Here is a 20,215-nt window from a genome sequence, read left to right on the forward strand (position 1 = left end):
ACGGAAATATAGATTTAATTAAATTCACCAGGCACACCACACAACACACACACACATATACAAACTGGTATGATTATGAGTTTATATTGCGGTTTATAGCCATGTAATATTTACGAGAGCTCCTCAAAAGCTTTTAAGCAAAATAATTAATTTAAAGCAGCCAATTACAGTTCGGAAGCAACTTCTCTTTAATCTGACGATTTGCCTCGGCCGTGCAGGGCAAATTAATACGCTCTAGCCAATTTTAAAGCATATAAGCAATATTCAACTAGAACTACATAACTATTTACCCGTACATATCTCTCACCCCCGAGAATTGCTTCTTGCCTATGGCTTCTCTGCACGTAGACAGGATTTCATGGAATTTCATAATAAACGCTCCATTAATGTCATCGATATCAACATAAATATCTAACATAATCAATAATAATACATAGCAGGTAGTCAAAATTTGAAGTCAACAGCAACAACTACAACAACAGCTTTTCATGGTAAATGCTGCATATAGCCAGGGCACGCAAGAGTACCGCACATTGCAAGGCGTGTTGAAAAGACTGGCACGTCCATGCTGTCCGAGCTTTCTAGTGTCGATTTAAGATGCCTGATAGTAGCAGCACAAACAGCAGTGTAGCTTACTGTATAGTACATGAGGCATGAGGCAAACTGTATATAAAGGGGGATGGGGCAAGTAGAAGTTTGCAAAAGGGAATGACAGGCTAACACCAATAGCTTACATTTAAATGCTGTTATGAAAATAAAAATATATTTAAATACATACATCCGAACAGTTGAGGAGAATACGTAAGGTATTCTTGATAAGCCCTCTATCTGCGGAATCTCAAAGGAGGCTCGCCACAAATTTCCGACTTCAGTGAAAACATAACCTTAAAATTATGTTTGAATAAAAAAATTGTAAAATTTCCAAAGTAATAAGTCTAAATGGGTTGAAATTTATTTTTTAATTTAATCACCTAGTTAACGCGGGAAGTCCAGATAAAAGCCTAAAAATCGGTAATTTTTATAAAACTTTTTAATGGTTAGCAAATCATTTATACTCATAGAGTACAAAAGCAGTTTCTCTTTTTTATTTACTTTGAAAATAACGGTTCGGGGTAATTTTTTGTATGCCTTTGACGTGAGATCCCAAACTGTTCTATTTATCACTCGTCAATCATTGATGATGAAAAAACATATAAAATTACAAGAATATATATATATATAATTCAAGCTCTGTTTCTTAAGAGGTTAGGTTTTTTGACAGAATTTAAACCAAAACATTCACTTTTCGGCATATATTGGTTCGAAAAAATTGAAAAATATAAAAAATCCTTCGTTCATTAACAAAGATGTGTGCAAAATTTTAACAAAATCGCTTCATAATTTTTTGAGATATCGTGCCCAGCTACTTGAAAAATTGTGTTTTGAGATAAACGCGTTTAAAGTTTCACATTCATACTGAGGTGACCTGATAGGCGGAGATCCCAAAGGATATATCGCTTAGAATTTTACTCGGATTGATAATCTTATTAATAAGACAAATAAGTTTTCTTAATAATTTTGAAAATTTGAAACCCACCAACCCCTCAATCCCTGCATTTAATAGGACTTTTTCGCTCTCACTTTTTCCAAAATTTCTCAGTCGACAGCACATAACCGACCCACACACATTTGATTTTGATAAACTCAAAGTGTTTAAGAGGAAAAAGTGTCTTCTTTGAAAATTAGTACCAACTCCTGCTTGTTGTTTTTGAAAAATCATAGATTGAGAGTAAGTATGTGTGCGCTGCTGAAAAGCGTAAAATTCATTTGGACAACATAGTTGTGAATTTTACGACGCGTCAGACACTTAATTTCATTATATTGAAAGCTTTTAAAAGAAAAGAAATCATAAAAATAACACAAAGACGTAAAAACGCAACAAGAAAGTTAAATCAAAGTTGATGGCTTGAAAGGTCACAGCGCTTCTGCTCTAATAAATTAACTACTTTTATTGGTTTTCAATGAAAATCACACAATTACTGTAGAGTTTTTTCGAAGACAAGTATATGTACATTGTACAACAAAGCAAAGTACGGGAGTAATTATTAGATTTACCAAAAATCTAAAGGCTTGGCAACTAATGATCACTTTAATATGATTTTGAAAGCTTATTGCACTCAATTTAATTTTATTTTAATAATTTTGTTGTTTTTGCAGGCTGTGCAGGGTAAACTGTTTGGTTCCAAGGAAATAGTGGCACTGTCCTGCGCGTGGTGTCACGAAGTCTACCACAACAAGGAATCCTGCTTTAATCAAGCCAAAATCGGCGAAGAGTGCACGTTGGGTAAGTGTTAAATAAATTATAAAAATAAAATTATAAAATTCTAGTATATAACTAATTATCTGGACCCTGTGGTCTTTTGTTCCCACACGAATAATTGCTTGTAATTGCAGTTGTTAACGAGTTAAATTTAAATTAAATTTACATTAAAAACACATTAAAGAAATTGCCAAGATAGCGTAGAGAATTCCAGCTAAATCTATGCATCGGCACTTTCGAAAGTTTATGGCATTTTCCAAGAAGGCGTTTGAGCATATGTGAGCTCGCCGAGGAAAATATTGTCGAGTGTTGCACTTAATGCAAAGCTTGCGTGCTTGTGGGCCACTTTAAAATTCCATTTAATTACACAAATCCGACACCACGCACACACTGACGCCCGGCAACGGCAAAAATAACAACTCATGCGTGTGTGTGTATGTATGTAGGGGCGGGCTCTAGGTATATATATATATGTATAATGTAGGATAACTATTGAAAAAGACAAACTTGCAGAATGTTAAACTTTGTTGCCACACAGTGTATTGTAATGCGTCTGAAGACAATGTGTTCATATGTAGTATATAATTTTGTGAGAATTTTCCATCTGAATGCACTTCGGAACTCTTTGCATATTTACACGATCAGCACTGCAATGTGTTGCAGCAACTTTTCTATTCAATTGTGGTGGAGGCAAGTGTATTGTCGCATTCACACACACACACACACACACGTTTGTAATTATCTCCAATTGTTCTGAATGTGCTACATCAGATTGGCTTCAAATAATCTAAAGTTAATTGACTAAACCGTTGATTATTGGTTTCTTCGCAACCAATAAGAATTGTTACAATCCTAGGCACTTAATAGCTTAAATTAAATTAAAGAATTAGATAATTTGAAGAATTTTTTATTATTATTTGAGAATTATTTCTAATTTGTGGCACTGTAGAGAAGAGTATAAAGTAACTTGAAGTAACTTGAATGAAGTAAAGTTTTTGTAGCGTTCCTGTTGAATTCATTATTTTCTCAACAATTGTCACATTTTTTCTAAAACAAATAATTTCTCATTAATTAATTCTAATAATGCATGACAAATGTTACTCTTACGCCACCGCCCTCGGTGCTCAGTACTGTGCACCTACACACATCCGTCTCTTGCATTACTTCATGCACCACCCAGCAATTAAGTTAATGCACTTTATAAGCGTTTCATATCAGCAAATGCGAGGCAGTGTGCGGGATAAAAGTTGAGTGCATTAGCAATTTGAGTTGAACAACGCATGTTGCTCATACGCCATGGCAACCAATTAAAACTGAACTACAGACCAAAGTGCTATCGTCAGTATGCAAATATTTGCCGTTGCCATAAGGGTCAATTGTAAATTTCGTAAGCATCTTTAACACACATACGCACACATATGGCAAATTTCGAGTGCAAAGGAGCAGTGAGTGCAGCTATTGAAAGGCCATCATATTCATATTGTATCGTGCAGGCAGTTGAGTTGACACATTTCACAATTTCTCTAAAAGCCGTTTGCTAATCAATTACATTGCTGAATTGTAATGGAATATGCAGTTATGGACAGACGCAACTAATTCCCGTTATATTCAATCAAGTGTAAGTTGTAAGCAGCACGAGAATTGCTAATCAGAGCTACACTAAGGCGATTCAAATGAAATCATTGCATGAAATTAATATGCGAAAGAGCTAAATGTGTTATATATATAGTACAACTGTAAATTGAGTACAGTCCAAATATGCATATCGCTTAAGCCAATCCACAAATGCAAGTCATTTTCGGAATTTCCCCTCACTGCGCGCCCTGCTGATAATTCAATTCATTCGAGACTATTGTTGGTTTCCCGCCATGGTCACCACATCTCAATAGTCATTGCCCTGCTCACTACGCAGCTATGCATATAGCGAATAATAACCGTTAGCTGCTGCACAAGCATCGATGACCATAAATGCGCTCCGACCAACACGTTCTAGAACGTAGCGGAAGTAGTTCAAATGTTTTGCTGTGGCCACATAGTAAATCTTAAGGGTGGACCAATGCGTTTGTATCTGTAGGTGGCAAGAGGAACTATCACGCAGTCATGCACATGTAGCATACATATATGTATGTACGCAATTGTATGTGGGTATACGTTCTTCCACTTCGATTACACTTGGTGTCATCAGCAAGGAAATCTGCTCGAAATTAGTATTAGCTTATCTACAGCAGCAGGTGCGGCAGAACGTTGAGAGGGGCGATGTTGATATGGTTACATAAGTATTTGTCGTTATTTGCGGTTGGCATTTACGATTTGTAAAATACTCAGCTTTATTGCTTAGCAAAGTGAAAATCGTATGAGACACAAAGCAATTGTGAACGTTTTCTTGGGAAATTGGAAAATTCAGCTCGCACTGCCCGCCACAAGCCAAGCATCAGCTCGAATAATGTTGGAAGAAACGTCTTTGCTTTTACCTATTATTTCGGTTTAGTAATCGTAGCTGAACCTTGAAGTGATAACGGTATATTTTTTAGAGCACAGAGAACAATGTCTTTCCTTCAGATCGCATATATTCGCACATTTCACAAATCACTTTTTTTCCCAAACACTAATCGAGTTGTATAAAACGCTCTCTACTTTACAGGCAATTACGCGCCAATTATTGTGCCACCCTCGTGGATCGTCAAGTTGCCAACTAAAGGTAATTTTAAATCCTCCATACGAGTAAATAACAAAACCAATGTGACCATAGCCAGCAGTAAGAGTAAGAAGGGTACGACTAAACGTCAAAAGCAAAAGGAGGAGAAGAAGGAGCCACGTGCTTTCATCGTCAAGCCCATACCATCGCCCGACGTCATACCCGTGATTGTGTTCATCAATCCCAAATCGGGCGGCAATCAAGGCGTCAAGCTATTGGGTAAATTCCAGCATCTGCTGAATCCGCGACAAGTTTTCGATTTAACGCAAGGTGGACCAAAGATGGGGTAAGTGCGCGTGGAACCACAGTCGTTAACAGGCGTTTTCTATTTATTTGTGCATCGTTTTCACTTAGCTTGGAGCTATTCCGTAAGGCGCCTAACTTGCGCGTGTTGGCGTGTGGCGGTGACGGTACCGTTGGTTGGGTACTCTCTGTGCTGGACATGTTGAACCCACCTATAACACCGCCGCCAGCTGTGGGTGTGCTGCCCTTGGGCACTGGCAATGATCTCGCACGCGCACTCGGTTGGGGTGGTGTAAGTAAACCGTTATTTTAAATAACTGAAAATAAATAATTAAAATTACTCTTCTCCAGGGCTACACCGACGAGCCGGTCAGCAAGATATTACGGGAAATCGGCATGTCGCAGTGTATGCTAATGGATCGCTGGCGTCTGAATGTGACGCCCAATCGCGAGGTGGAAGACGACAATGTCGGCCGCAGCAAGGACAATGTACCGTTGAACGTGATGAATAACTACTACTCCTTCGGCGTCGATGCACACATCGCACTCGAGTTCCATGAGGCGCGCGAAGCTCATCCCGAGCGTTTCAACTCGCGTCTGCGCAACAAGATGTACTATGGGCAAATGGGCGGCAAGGATCTGATCTTGCGACAGTATCGGAATCTCTCACAGTGGGTGACGCTCGAGTGCGACGGCACGGATTTCACGGGTAAACTGCGCGACGCCGGCTGCCACGCAGTGCTCTTTCTGAATATTGGCAGGTGAGTTCATTGCACTTCCGCACCTGCTGCGGCGCTCAATGCATGCCACATTAGTGGCACATTAAAGGTGTTGTGGCAGCAAAAATAAAAACCAATAAATACTTGATTTAAACGTTCCAACGAACTGCCAGCTATCGTACAGACCAGACAGCGGCAATTGCAATCACTTAGCCATAAATTGCACACCTTTTTTAAGTGCTCCCATGGACATGCAAGAGCGGATTCCATACTTATATGTGTCGGCACTCCTACAACTACTAACTTTATTGTGTTTTATTTCTTTCCTTCCTTCCGTGACATTCCAAACATGCGTTCCCACGCCCTCAGCTATGGCGGCGGCACCCATCCCTGGAACGACTCGTTCGGCCAATCTAAGCCCGCCATCGATGACGGCATGATGGAGGTGGTGGGCCTGACCACATACCAACTGCCCATGCTGCAGGCGGGCCTGCACGGCACCTGCATTTGTCAGTGTCGGTCGGCGCGCATCGTCACCAAAAAGACAATCCCGATGCAGGTGGACGGCGAGGCGTGCCGCGTGAAGCCATCAATTATCGAAATGACTTTGTTGAACAAGGCGGTTATGCTGGCCAAACGCAAGCACGGACGTGGCGATGTGCAGTAAGTGCAAACAATGTTTTTTCTTAAATATGTAAATGAACCCAGATTTTTTGTCGGAATTACTTATGTGTATCGGCAAAATTGCTCGTTCACTATAGTATTAGCGTGATTTCAGCTTAATTGCTGTGTAAATATATGGGACAGATTGACTAAATTTATTTTACTCTTCATTAACTACAGAGTTAATCCATTGGAGAAGCTACATTTAACGATTTTGCGCATCACAATGCAACAGTATGAGCAATACCACTACGACAAGGACATGCTGCGCAAATTGGCCAATAAATTGGGCAAAATGGAGATCGAGTCGCAGTGCGATTTGGAGCAGGTGCGCAACATGCTCAATGCAAAGTTCGAGGAATCGATCACATATCCGAAGGTCTCGCAGGATTGGTGCTTCATCGATTGTGAGTAGACACTAAAGTTCCAATCTAATTTGCACTGAATGTGACTGACAATTCTCTCTTTTGCATTCCTTTTCGCCTGCAGCCTGCACCGCGGAGCACTACTTCCGCATCGATCGCGCCCAAGAGCATCTGCACTACATTTGTGATATTGCCATCGACGAGTTGTACATACTGGACCACGAAGCCGCCACCATGCCACAGACGCCCGATCAGGAGCGCTCCTTCTCGGCTTACTCACAGCGCATTGGCGCACAAAACGAGCGCCGCAGCAACATGGATCAGCAAGGCCGCTCCGGCAGCACCGGTACGCAATTACCCTACATAAGTAAACGCATGTTTTGCAATTATTATTACCGCAAGAAGCGCTTCGAATTGTAATTGCGATAAAGCAATTGCACACATCTGTATGTATATACTCGTATTATGACTTTTTTGTGTGGGAAGCCCTTAGTGATACTAAAATGGGTAAAAATGAACAAACAATTGATAATATTGATCAATATTTGATTTAAAACATTAGTTAAAAATTATAATCTAAATAATTAATTAAAAAATTTAACTGCGTGTCCTTCGTTAGAACTAAAAGTTAGATTCTCAAAAATTTTAGTTTAGGTTTTTTATCTTTTGATTTACTTATTTCTTGTTTAATTTAATTTAATTAAAGTTCCCATAGCTAGTCTTCAAATATTGTTGAAACAAAGCATAAACAGTGAAAAGGAAGAGCTAAGTTGGACATTTTTATAGGAATCTAAGGGGAAACCAAATTTAGATATCAAAATATATTACCAGGTGACACGAGCAACATACAAAGTGTGTTCAATAAATAACGGGAATTTCAAAATTTACAACTTTGGAGATTACAATTGTACGAAGTACGAAAAATGATTACGATTTACGTTTGTTAAAAGCCTAGACTCGTGGCTTCTTCGTGAATTCTTGGCCAAAACAAACAAAGAAAAGCTTCCATATTCGTTAGACATGACTCCTCGTGACTTTTCCCTATTTCGAAAATTAAGGAGAACTTTAAAGGACCGACGTTTTATAAGCATACGAGCAATCGCTATTTCGACGATTGGAAGAAGCGCTAGCATAAATGCATAATATCAAATTGGGACTATATTAAAGGCGACAGACAACAGACAGACGAATTAATATTATAAAAAAATTTTTCAAAAAACTAAACATCCCGTTATTTTTTGAACACACCTTTGAACATACATACTTATGGCATTAGGTTATCTCACACATTAGAATAAAATGGGTGGATCGTGGAGATGGAGGAAAAATATTAATAAATTCTATTAATTTATTCGCCAAGAAACACAAGGATAGACATGCTTAGATTCGGTACGTTGGGTGTGTTGGAAAGTAGGGATCTGATAGAGAGATTCAAAGCTGAGTTCCAGCCATAAATATTTGAGAATTGAAATTAAGTAGAACGTACCCAGGTTAATTTGCCTTAATTGCGCCTTCTTTTGTACTCATTACCAAATGAAGCCGCCTTTTTTATAAGTTTCATTGCATTAGACATCGCTTGCTTATGATTTGTTTGCAAAATTTCCCTTAAGTGTATGTAACCGGACAACTGTAGTAGTAGCACTAGTGAATTATTAACCTTAAAAAAAAAAAACAAAACAAAAAAAAAGATTTCAGAATACAGCTTAGTCCTTGCCGCATAAATGTAAGTACCATTATGCATACAAATAACAAAGCGAAGCAGCCAATTTACACTCACATATGCAGGTGCAATACATACAAACTCACTTCTAAAGCAACTTATATTGACAGCAAAGACTAAACCGTATTCCGATATCTTCACGCCATTCAACAAATGTTAACCTCCAAATGATAACCTAAAAAATACAAAATACTAAAAACTCAATTGTAAACCAAAAATCCCCAATATTACCACACAGTGCACAAAGATAATTATCGCAAATGGTATGTTGACTGCATGGAAAGCATTTCCATATGTTTCCGTATGTTTATTCTTAATGCTAGCACTAAATAATACAGTTATTTATTTGTATAATATATAAAAAAAATTATTACTTGTCTGACGCATTTATGAGATGGGCATACATTAATTGCGATTATTTTTGATTTTTATGTCTCAAAAATATATATTTTCGAAATGCATATATACAAAGACGATGATTTGCAAATCGGAAAACCCATCAAAGTTATGAAGTGGAAGAGGTAAAGCGCGCAACTTTGTGTCAAAAATAATATTTCATTCATGCTACCTTAAACGCTAAACATTTTCTATGCTGCAGAGCAAATTTCCGATTCACCTTTCCTAAAATCACAACTTTGAAAATTCAAAACACCTTTTCTTTGATTAACTATTTAAATACATATATGATAGTAGTAGTGTGTATTAGAAAACAGAAAAAAAAAGAATCTAGATTTTATATATCACTTCAGCACTGCTTAAATTCAAATCACTTGCAAGAGATTTCTTCAAAAATTATTTTCTTTATTTAAATTAATAATTTCGATAGTATTATGAAAATTAAATTTAAGATGAACAATGAGAGCAGTAATACAAGTGGAATAATTATTATTTTTATTTAACAAAACTAATTTCGTAAATTTGGTAAACCACATAAGAAATTTTGCACAAAATCTTACGGCCGTGACCCCAAACTCGTGAGACCACTACTTTCGAGATATGGTTAGACTTGCGTAACCACGAACGAAACGAAAAAAAGTGACAACACAAGATTTGATGATTTTGTCCGTACGACTTCCATCACAGAAAAAAACTAAAATTTTATTTAAATTTATATGAAAATTAGAAAAATGCTCAAAGCTTTTCCATGTTTTTCTAACCTCAAATTTATCTACATCGAAAATGCATTTGCCGTCTTTATAAATACATATATTAACACTCCGCGCTCATATTATTGCCCTTAACTCACTCTCTCGCTCTATCTCTCTCAAAAACATTGAATTGCATTTTCGTAAATATAACCATTTCACAAAATATCGTTTAAAAATAAACTTTAACAAACTGTCTTCAATAATTTGCATGCAGCAATAAAGATCGGTTATTCAGTTTCAACGAAGACGTCTTCGGTTACGGATTCAGGTATTTTTGAGCACAGCGTCAATGCAAATACTATTTACAGTTAATTAACTTTTGCCAATTTAAAGTCAGAAATCGCAGAGATTTTCTACGAATTTAAGTGATTAATTTCATTTTTTCTTTTTCTTTCATTTTTCGGACTAAATCTAACACCATACGCACTTAATACTTAAATAAATGATCACAATGATGAAAAAAAATTATATAAAATATAAACACATATGATTGTCATCAACCACGCACGCACGAATGCACCAACTGCAAAAAAAAAATTATAAAAATTATGTAACCGTCACATAGCTCTATACTGGAACAAACTTCCGATGCCATACTACTAGCGGCGCACCAAGGCGACCTGAATATGGTAGTTACAGCACTCGTATTTATATGTTTTTCTAACCTCAATAACATAATCCCAATGCTTTAAACACTTGCCTTCAAGTCTTGAATTTGCTTAATAAACTGTTATTTGTGACTAACGCCATTATTGTTGAGTCCTGCACCCCACCTATATATGACTATTTGTGACATGCCCTCCACACAAGCACCGTCTAAGCATTTACCATACATATATGTGAAACGCATTGTACTTACACACATATGTACATTCATACTTACCGTTATACACGTTTTCAGCTCGTTATTTAAGCAAAATTTGTGATGTCTTCTTCCGAATATTAATTAAGTTCTTTAAAACATATTTATGTCTGTTGTGAGAGTAAATATGAGTATGTGTTCAGCAACAATGTTAATTGTGATTTTCTCGCTTTGTTCTCGCTGCTTACAGTTACGTGCACTACATGAACAAGGATACTCACTACAATCAGTAAACAAGAACGGACAGACAGCACTGCATTTCGCCTGCAAATACAATCACAAAGACATTGTCAGATACATAATATCGTGTGCCTCACGACGTCTGATCAATTTGGCAGACAAAGATAGGTAAGTAGTGCATACCCTACCAAGACAAAGTGTAATCGAAAAAGTTCTACAAGAAATGAGAGTTTATGTGAAAGCTCGAAAAGCTCCAAAGCTTAAATTTAAAAAGTTTACTATAAACGAAAGCTGACTTTAAATGTTCTATGATCTGACTTTGATTGCGAAAGCTCCTTCAACACAAACGGCAAATGAATGAAACGAACTTAGTTCAGCTGTAGAGCTTTCGGCTGATATTAAAAATTTTAAATCATCTTTTATATAATTTTTTCGGAATTATTTGTTATATGAGATTCGTAAAATAACGGCAATTTTTGTTTTTTACCTTTTTGTTTTACCTCGTATAGTTAATTATAGTCAGTGTATGTAGCGTTTCGAGCTTTAAGAATATTTGCTCTTTATTGACCTCATTTCTCAATTCCGTAACGAACCGAACATCGTGCGAGTAGATTATTAAATTTAAGAAAATAATTATTTTAAGTTTATTGCATTTTTTTCTCTTTGAGCTTAATTTAATATTTAAAAACTACAGTTACTTTTATTTTTATTCTAAAAAAAAATTTGGGTATTTTCTCTCTCTCTCTCTCTTCCACAGGGGACAAACAGCACTACACATTGCCGCCGAGCACAATCGACGCGACATTTGTGTAATGCTCGTGGCTGCTGGCGCCAATTTACAAGCACGCGACCTATGCGGCAATACGCCGATGATGGTGGCCTTCAATAAGAATTCTACGGAGATTGCGACATATTTGGAAAGTAAGACGCTGTGCGCCGCAATACATACAACAACTGTTTTGCCAAAAAAACGCAATAAAATGCAAACACAACAACAACAACAACAGCCGTAATTGTGCAGCTATGCAGTAGATGAAACGCTTGGCAGCCACAAACACACAAACACACACACACATATACATACATATAAAGAATTAGTAATAGTAAACCCCTTAGTCACGATTGAGTATCTGTGCGGAAATGTAGTAATAGTTTGCTAAAACAAAAACAAAAACATTGCACTGATTGAATTTAGAATAGGCTTAGAGCATCATTAAATCTAATTTAGGAGTTGGTTTGTGTGAATCTGTTTTTTTTTTCAAGTTTTAGTTGATTATAATTTTCTGTACTTTACTTATATAATTTATTTTATTTAACATTTTATAAGGAAACTCTGAAATCGTTATTTTATAAACGCTTGGACTCATCAATTTGTATTTGAATTTCTTTTGTAATGATTTCTTGGTAAAATAATTTTTATAAATTAGTGGTAAATTTAGTTACTCACACTTAAATAATTAACATATTTCTTTTTTTATATTCCACCAACGCAAACGATTGAAAATGATGAACTTGTGAACTTGTGAATTTGAAATTAAATAAACCGAAATTGCAAAATTAAAAAAAAACAACAAAAACAAAAACAACAAATGTGACAACCAAACAAACATTCCACTTACGTATGTTAAGGTCAAGAGCGTTTTCTCGCAATGCAGCGACAGTCGCGCAATTAAAGCGGCGCCTGAATGTATGCAACCATAAACATTAAGTGAAAACCCCCTTAAAAATCTAGCTTTAAGTAATTAGTATATTAACTTTTAACAAATATGTAAGTTAATAAGTATTAGAAAGAAATGCATGCAAGAGTCTCGCTGAACCTTAGGCACCGAGACTATTTATGCTTAGAAACTTGTAGTAGCAATCAATTCATATTGTGGGAGAATACATTTTAATTATTTATTATTGTAGTTAGATTTACGGCATGCTTAACGGGTTTCTCGAGTATTTACAAAGAATTCACCTAATAAATAAAGTGACTCAATTAATTTTCGAATTGGTTTTGCATAAAATCGTGTCTCGTCTGTCCAACCAACGCAACGGCGAACACAGATTCACACATGTTAGCCACAACAAGTATTTGAAGCGTGTCCAAAGTAGTAATATTGTCACAACAACAACTTAAGACATAAGACAAATTACAATCAATTGGAAATAATAAATATTACAAAATTATTTGAATTAATTAAATCATAATTGCGGAATAAAAAATAAGTTAGTTGCAAGGAAAATATTAAAATAAAAAAAAACATTTTCAAGCAACAAAAACAACAAAAATGTAGAACGCAACTAGAAAAGAGCGTAGAAGAAATTCAATTGTGATATGAGAATTATTATGAATATTCTGTGAAAGTAGAAAAAAAAATTAAAAATTGATAAAATATTAAATGATCGAGTTGGGTGGCAATGGAAAGTGAAATTTATGAAAAATGCATATTTATGTACACTAATGGTGAATTAACCTATAAAGCTCATGTTACTTCTAGAATAAAAAACAAATCGAATACAATTGTAGTAATTTTAAGTGAAAATTAATACGTCAACAATTAAATTATAAAACTGTAGCCTTAAACACACACACTCACACTCAAATTGATAGATATTCTAATGTAAATATTCATGTAAATAAGTAATACTCAACGAACTGTAAGACAAAATGCTGTAAGAACACACTTTCGTTTCGAATTTCGAATTGCTTTTATCAAACATGAATTCAAAATAAAAACAAACAAACAAAATACACAGAAATATTTTTATTCTCTTTTAACCTGTTTTTTTTTATTATTTTCAATTTATTTTCATTTTTATTATTATTATTATTTTCTTTGTTTTACTTGGTCTTGAAACTTGGTACTTGAAAATTATAATCACATAATTTTTATTTTTTAACAACGAAAAAATCTATTTTGTTGTTGTAGTGACAAAAAGTCAAAAATGTTTGTAAAATTCTGCCGAATTAATTTATGTTCGTGGTTGAATGTAAATCCGTTTTCATTCTAGTTTGGAAGTGCCGACTGTCTTGGAAACGTTGAAAAACACAAAGTTTGCTGGCAGTTCTTACTTAACTACTTGATACCTTCATCATTAAGAAATCAAAACTTTCAGTTCTCACCTCTGGCAACACAGCTGGAATTTTATTTCAAATAAAGTCCACTTTAGAATAATTTATATGTATAAACAGTTCTTAATTATACTTATTTATGGGATGCGTGTCTATAATATAACCAAACAGTAGCTCGTTGGACTTAGAAAGCGGTTACCGCATTGTGGCCTTCCGAACGGGAAACCATTAAAAGGAACTTTATATGATTTCTTGGAAGTTTGAAATGTAATATTTTGTACACTGCTTATTCACTATGAACTATATAAATAAATGAATAAATATTTATTTCAAATAATTACACATACACTCATTATATTTTCATGAAATTTAATTATGGGTTTTTATAATTAGACAGATTATAAATATATTAAAATTAAAAAACAAAAAAATTACACAATATAATTTTTTTAAATATATATATAATAATGTAAATGTTTTTTTATTTACATAAGCCGAATATCATACTAACAAAACAAAATAACACACACCAAATTCAATACACTCACAACTTAGCCTAGACTTATTACTAAATTATAAATATTTCAAAATAAAATAAATATATGTAATTTTGAAAATATTGAAAAATAAGTCATAATTCATTCATATTTTTAGATCATTAGTAGCATTTGCAACATTTTTTTCACATTCAAAACATTTGTATGAGCAAACTTAAGTTTTGCTTTCATAATTCTTTTACAAATACAATTAATACATAGAAATTAGATTCATGTTTAACATTAGTAGCCGCATAAGGTAGTAATCAAGTCAATTAATTCATAATATTTAAATAATTTATTTCGTAATATTAAACAAGCAAAGCGTTTAGCTTGAAAATGTGCTTTCTTAGCATATTTGCTTGCGTATGATACGCATATATGTATGTAAGTATGTGTGAGAAGATTTTCTGAAAAAAAAATTGAAGATACTACGGGTCGCAGCATACAAATATGCTAAGGAAAAATCAAAATAAATAAAAAAATCACAAAAATGGTATTTATGTTTTGGATTTCATTAAATATCATTAAATATCAATGCAAACACAATTTATTGCATTTTTATTCAAGCCCCTTAAATTTGCAATAAATTGTTAACGATTATGCTAGAGTTAAAAATTTAATAATAATAATAATATTATAATTTTTATAAAATGAAAATAAAAATAAAATTACATGTTTTTTTATTTTATTAAAAAAACACAACCTCAAATTGTAAGAGGAAATTGCAATAATTAAAAATACAACTATTTATAGAGTATTTGGTGAATTGAAAAAGGAAATAATTATTATATTTATTAATAAAAACTAGTTACTTAAATATTATAAAAAAAATAAAATCAAATGCAACTGAAAGGCAACTGACAATCTTCACTTGTACACATGTACACACACACATGCACACTTAAACCCTTATCGATGACAAGTTAAACGCACTATTACTTTGCATTAAAATTGAAATTGAAGAAATGTTTAACATTTATTAAAAAAGTAAGCACAGCTAGCTTTAGGAAAAATAGTAATAAGCAACATAAAACACACAGAAATATAGTAAGCAATGACATTTTCTTTGATTTTCAACAATAATTGAAAATAAAAAATATGCACACATGTGTAATTACTAAATAATTATTTCTGCACTTCTGTAAAATTAGCAAAAGCAAAAGCAGTCATTGAACTATTTAAACAAAATAAAATGAATAGATTTGCTTGTATAAGCATAGATATACAAATAAAAACACAGTTACTTTATTAACGCCAATTGGCAATGTACATACATATATAAATATATAAATATTATATGAATCGACTATGGAACACATAGGGTAACGAACATAGAATACTAGCTTCACATATAAACAAACTTGTTTAAAGTAGAAGAAAATAAAAAAAATAAAATTAATTTGCTATCGACCAAAAACTAAAACTACTATACATACATATATATATACTATTTGCACGTAGTACATACTCCAAAAATAATTTAAAAAAAAAACTTGAAACGAAAGTCTTATGATTCCTAGTTATGTAAGTCTAATATTAATTGAAAATCATTAATATGATATTATTCCAATTATTTAATTATTTACTTTGCCGTTTTCAAGCTGCGTACTTGTGTGTATGTATTAAATATATTAAGCTAACATTATTCAAAATAATAAAAAAATTATTTAATCTAACACTAAGTAGTAATACGCTGTAACGGTTTATTGTAAATATTTATTCAAAGTGCAACTGGTATATTGTAGCTGATTTGAATGCTATTAGTATACATACATGCATATGTAATCTATGCTGTACGAATATTATGATTTATGAACTCACAGGTTCACCTCGAGTGAGCTTACTTGCTGAAATTTATCACTTGCGGATTGTGCTGAGATTATAAAGCCAAGCATCTACATATTTACTTATATATAAAAGAACTCTAATGACCTTGGTGTTGTTGCAAAGACATAGAACATTCCGTAGTACAAGCATTGTGAAGACAATTAAATGAGAGTCACTGGATACAACTTATGTCCAAATCGCGTATATACATATGTGCGCATGAAAGCGCCTATCAGAGCTTATCTATCCATAGAGCAAGCACTTAGTTGGTCGAATGAAATATGTTTTTGTTAATCAGCATCACTCGATGATTCTGAAGAACCGACTTTTCAACTAATTTCCCAATTCTCAGCACATATTTTTTTACTAAAGTATAACTCAAGTCTGACAACTGAAATTGAGACAATTTTTCAAAATACATACTCGTATATGAACGAAGAAGTTGAAACGAATTAGCAACTAGTCACTATGAGTACGAGCGCCCATTTGGTAGCTGCTCGTACATACATACAACATTTAATGTGTAATTTATTATAGAATTATGTAAATAGAAGTTAAAAAAAAAATAAGAAAAACTTACAATTGCAAAGCTAGAAAACAAAAATTGAAGTTTAAACTAAACAACGCACTGCAAGCACTGAGGAATTTGATTCAATTTTAATGTTAGTCTGTACTTAAAATGTAACGAAGCAAGAAAGTCGGGAAGTCGCATTTCAGTATAAAAAAAAAACAAAAAAAACACTGAGAAACAGTTATTTATTATAAATTTATTTTTAATGTACTCATATATGAAATGTTTAAATTAGACTCTGTAAAATACTCCATGTGCCTCTTCTCCCTTTTCCGTTCCACAAACCACCAATGGTCACCAATGCGCTCTTGGATGTGCTAATGCATTGGCTCCGCATAGCAACACTCCTTCGAGTGCATACAACAACCACTACACACACACATGTATTATTATATTTGTTTACTTGGAATACTTTCGACTCAAATAACATACATACATACATACACATAACTAGTAAGCCTAAAAGACTTCTCTTTATTAAACAAAAACAAAAAAAAAAAAATACTCGAATAATTAATGTAAGAAATATAAATTTCGGCAAATTCTATATTTAAAAATCAAATGCAAGATATTGTAAATAAATTCATATGTAATCTGCGAATCCGAAGCTACTTTTATTAAAGAAAACATTAAAGAAACTTTTTTTGGAAATATTAAACGCTGGTTTTTTTACTACCGAAAACAACAACAAAAAGTAAGTAAAACACCGTATTTATTCAAACATTTATTAATTGTATTTAGTAAGAGTATGTGGTATAGAGAACATAATCAACAGTAACTGTCAGTGGCACTTTGGTAAACATGATGATAAAAATTATTGTTTAATTCACATAATAAATATTTTTCTTTTTGATAAAAACTTGATAATAAAAAATTCACTTCACTTTCAACGTATTCATACATTTCATAATTCGCTTAGTTTGTGTTAAATTAAGTTCTATTTGAAAATAGATTTTTGATAGGGATGACCTGTAATCCAAATAGGTGACGCATTAATCCTCTGCTGTGGATGATAAAACTCGCGACTTTCTAAATGCTCCAAACTGATGTAACGCAATACGTAGCCATCAGCGTTTCGCACGCGTTGCGAATTCAATAACATGTAGGGCAGATCACTTATTGGCACTGTCTCTGCCACGTTTAATAACTCATAAGCATTGCCTTCCATTGTAACCTCCGAAATCAGGAGTGTAATTTCAGTGTCGTTGAGTGACAAGTTAAGCGGCGGATTATTACGAAACTTTGGATATATGCTGTGAAACTGAACAATTTGCGTTTGACGCTTAAGCGAAAAACAGTTTCGAACAACTAGGAAACTTCTTTGATAAGTTTTCAAAATAAATTCTGTTGAGTATTGGGCCAAGACTTGCAATGCCACTGCCAACTCTACCATAGACGTAAAATTGAAAACATTCCTGGCACAAGAGCTCACCAATGACGTTATATCCAAATAATTGGCGCAAATAAACACTGAAATGCAAATTTTGTGTAAAAACAATTTTCTTTTAGTCACTATGAATCTCACATAATTCGGCACGAAATCCATTCAACACTCGTACCATGTAGTGGTATCCTGGAAACCCATTGCTTTTGTCAATGATTTGCATGGCAACTTCGCACATTGCTACATGCACATCCTGCATATCGCGGTCTACTGCCAGCTCCATTAGTATGACACTTAACTGGCCACTCATGGGATCCTTCAATAATACCTATAAATGAATAATTGCATTCAATAGTCTGTGGCAATATGTTATAGTAGCGCATATCTGCAATATATATTGTTTCGTTATTTGATGTTTTTCTTTCTGTACTAAAGAATCGCAGAAATTACGTTTAATTAACTTGACTTGCTTGAATATATTTTCCAAGATATTTGTATAATAAATATATGTGAATAAAATGTTTGCGTACCGCACCATACTGTATCCCACTTTGATAAAAGCACCTTCCATAAATGATGACTGGTATGCACCAATTATTAGCCAAACACAATAAACGTAACATAGCACAATGGTCTTGTCGTGTACTACAAAACAAAATAACAAATAACAAATCGAATTAATGAAATAAAATAGATACCTTATTACATACCTTGACACTTGAGCCGTTGAACGTATTTCCTAAATTGTATGTCGAATAAAATATACGATTAATGAAATATACCTAACTATCTATTAGTACTAACCTTCTGCTCACTCTTGCTTTTCAAATGAAATTGTAATAATTTCGGCTTTGCCCACTGTACTTTCAAGTCATTACCCCACATGCGCATGCGTCCTGGTGTCGTTTTCTTTTTTGCCTCCATAGCCGATTCGTGATCATAAAATTCAATAAAAGCAAAACCACGATTAATATCACCTCTTAACGAACAAGCTTCGGTAGCTGGGAAGACTACACAACGTTCTATATAGCGAAATGTTTTCTTGAAACCTTCCTCCATAGACAACAACGGCAATTGCTTTGGGATGTTACTCACAAAGAGACGATTTTTTCCTTGAGAGCGGTAAACGCACACACGTTCACCCTCTAAGTACAAACATTTTAATAGTTCGTAAGCAACTAAAGCTTCATATTCCTGTGTATAACGCACAAAGGCATATCCGCGTGTCATGCTAAAAGACTGCATCATCACCCGCATTTCATAAACAATACCGCAACGGTGTAGCCAAGCCAGGAAACGTATCTCATCCAATGACTTGGGCAAATTCGAGACATATAATTCACATATATAGGAGGGACGTTCACCCACATATTCTACTGGCGGTCCAAATACTTTGCGTCCATTCTCCAAAATAGCAGGCAGTGAAGCAGCTTTGTCCAATAGTGCCTCCCAACTAATATCGCTCCGATTGAACGAAAACGAAGCCAAAGATTCAGATGGCGATGAAGAGGAACATCCCACCAAACGCGATGTTGACGAATCGGACATTGCTTTTATTATATATTGTATAGATTTTATTGTTTAAAAATATATAAACCAGCATTAATAGTTAGACAAGCAGATTTCATTTTACAACTAAATAGACTTTAACATTAATTTGTGTTTCATGCGAAATTTTATTCACCTTATGTTATTTCTTGTGGTAACGGGATACTGGGTTGTCACAGTCTATGCCAGATCGTAAATTAAAATGACAAACGATCATCGAAGTCCCTTTATTTCATTAGTTATTTGATTTTTGTTATAAGAGAAACCGCGAGAAACTCTTTTAACCATGAAATTCAACAATTGTTTCCGAAACAATATATATTTAAAAATATTTAATGATAGATACTAGTTACCTAAATTCATTTCTTTGTACGGTATTCGGTAATAAACTAAT

At 34.0% G+C, this 20,215-nt stretch overlaps 2 protein-coding genes across 11 annotated transcripts in view; one reads left to right on the plus strand and one right to left on the minus strand.

The window, feature by feature from the left end:
• LOC105218303 (eye-specific diacylglycerol kinase) overlaps nt 1-17,456 on the plus strand; it is a 195,211-nt gene extending 177,755 nt beyond the window's left edge. For 6 of the 10 annotated variants that reach the window (XM_054231544.1, XM_054231545.1, XM_054231550.1 and 3 more), the window contains 13 exons: nt 2,197-2,323; nt 4,941-5,280; nt 5,349-5,529; nt 5,589-5,998; nt 6,326-6,619; nt 6,800-7,026; nt 7,109-7,330; nt 9,177-9,225; nt 10,067-10,120; nt 10,418-10,481; nt 10,905-11,062; nt 11,652-12,020; nt 12,524-17,456. In XM_054231544.1, the coding sequence (XP_054087519.1) occupies nt 2,197-2,323; nt 4,941-5,280; nt 5,349-5,529; nt 5,589-5,998; nt 6,326-6,619; nt 6,800-7,026; nt 7,109-7,330; nt 9,177-9,225; nt 10,067-10,120; nt 10,418-10,481; nt 10,905-11,062; nt 11,652-11,907 (2,382 nt within the window). In that variant the 3' untranslated portion in view covers nt 11,908-12,020; nt 12,524-17,456. Of the gene's footprint in view, nt 1-2,196; nt 2,324-4,940; nt 5,281-5,348; nt 5,530-5,588; nt 5,999-6,325; nt 6,620-6,799; nt 7,027-7,108; nt 7,331-9,176; nt 9,226-10,066; nt 10,121-10,417; nt 10,482-10,904; nt 11,063-11,651; nt 12,021-12,523 lie in introns of those variants that run through there. The other 4 variants (XM_054231547.1, XM_054231546.1, XM_054231548.1 and 1 more) reach the window with 4 other exon arrangements.
• A 144-nt stretch (nt 17,457-17,600) lies between these two features.
• On the minus strand, nt 17,601-20,127 carry LOC105217697 (dead end protein homolog 1-like). Its single transcript, XM_011192832.3, has 5 exons — nt 19,078-20,127; nt 18,984-19,012; nt 18,804-18,918; nt 18,415-18,601; nt 17,601-18,359 (listed from the first exon to the last, which is right to left on the minus strand). Exons 1-5 carry the CDS (start codon nt 19,819-19,821, stop codon nt 17,827-17,829), a joined length of 1,608 nt encoding a protein of 535 aa, XP_011191134.2. The 5' UTR covers nt 19,822-20,127; the 3' UTR covers nt 17,601-17,826.
• Between the last annotated feature and the right edge of the window lie 88 nt (nt 20,128-20,215).

The sequence above is a fragment of the Zeugodacus cucurbitae genome, chromosome 5 (assembly GCF_028554725.1).
Source record: "Zeugodacus cucurbitae isolate PBARC_wt_2022May chromosome 5, idZeuCucr1.2, whole genome shotgun sequence".
Lineage (NCBI taxonomy): Eukaryota > Metazoa > Arthropoda > Insecta > Diptera > Tephritidae > Zeugodacus > Zeugodacus cucurbitae.

Coding starts and splice junctions, on each gene's coding strand:
- LOC105217697 (XM_011192832.3), bottom strand. CDS start 19,821: ATGTCCGATTCGTCAACATCGCGTTTGGTGGGATGTTCCTCTTCATCG. Junction 18,919..18,983: donor TCAACGGCTCAAGTGTCAAG/GTATGTAATAAG, acceptor TTTGTTTTGTAG/TACACGACAAGACCATTGTG. Junction 18,360..18,414: donor TGGATTTCGTGCCGAATTAT/GTGAGATTCATA, acceptor TTTGCATTTCAG/TGTTTATTTGCGCCAATTAT.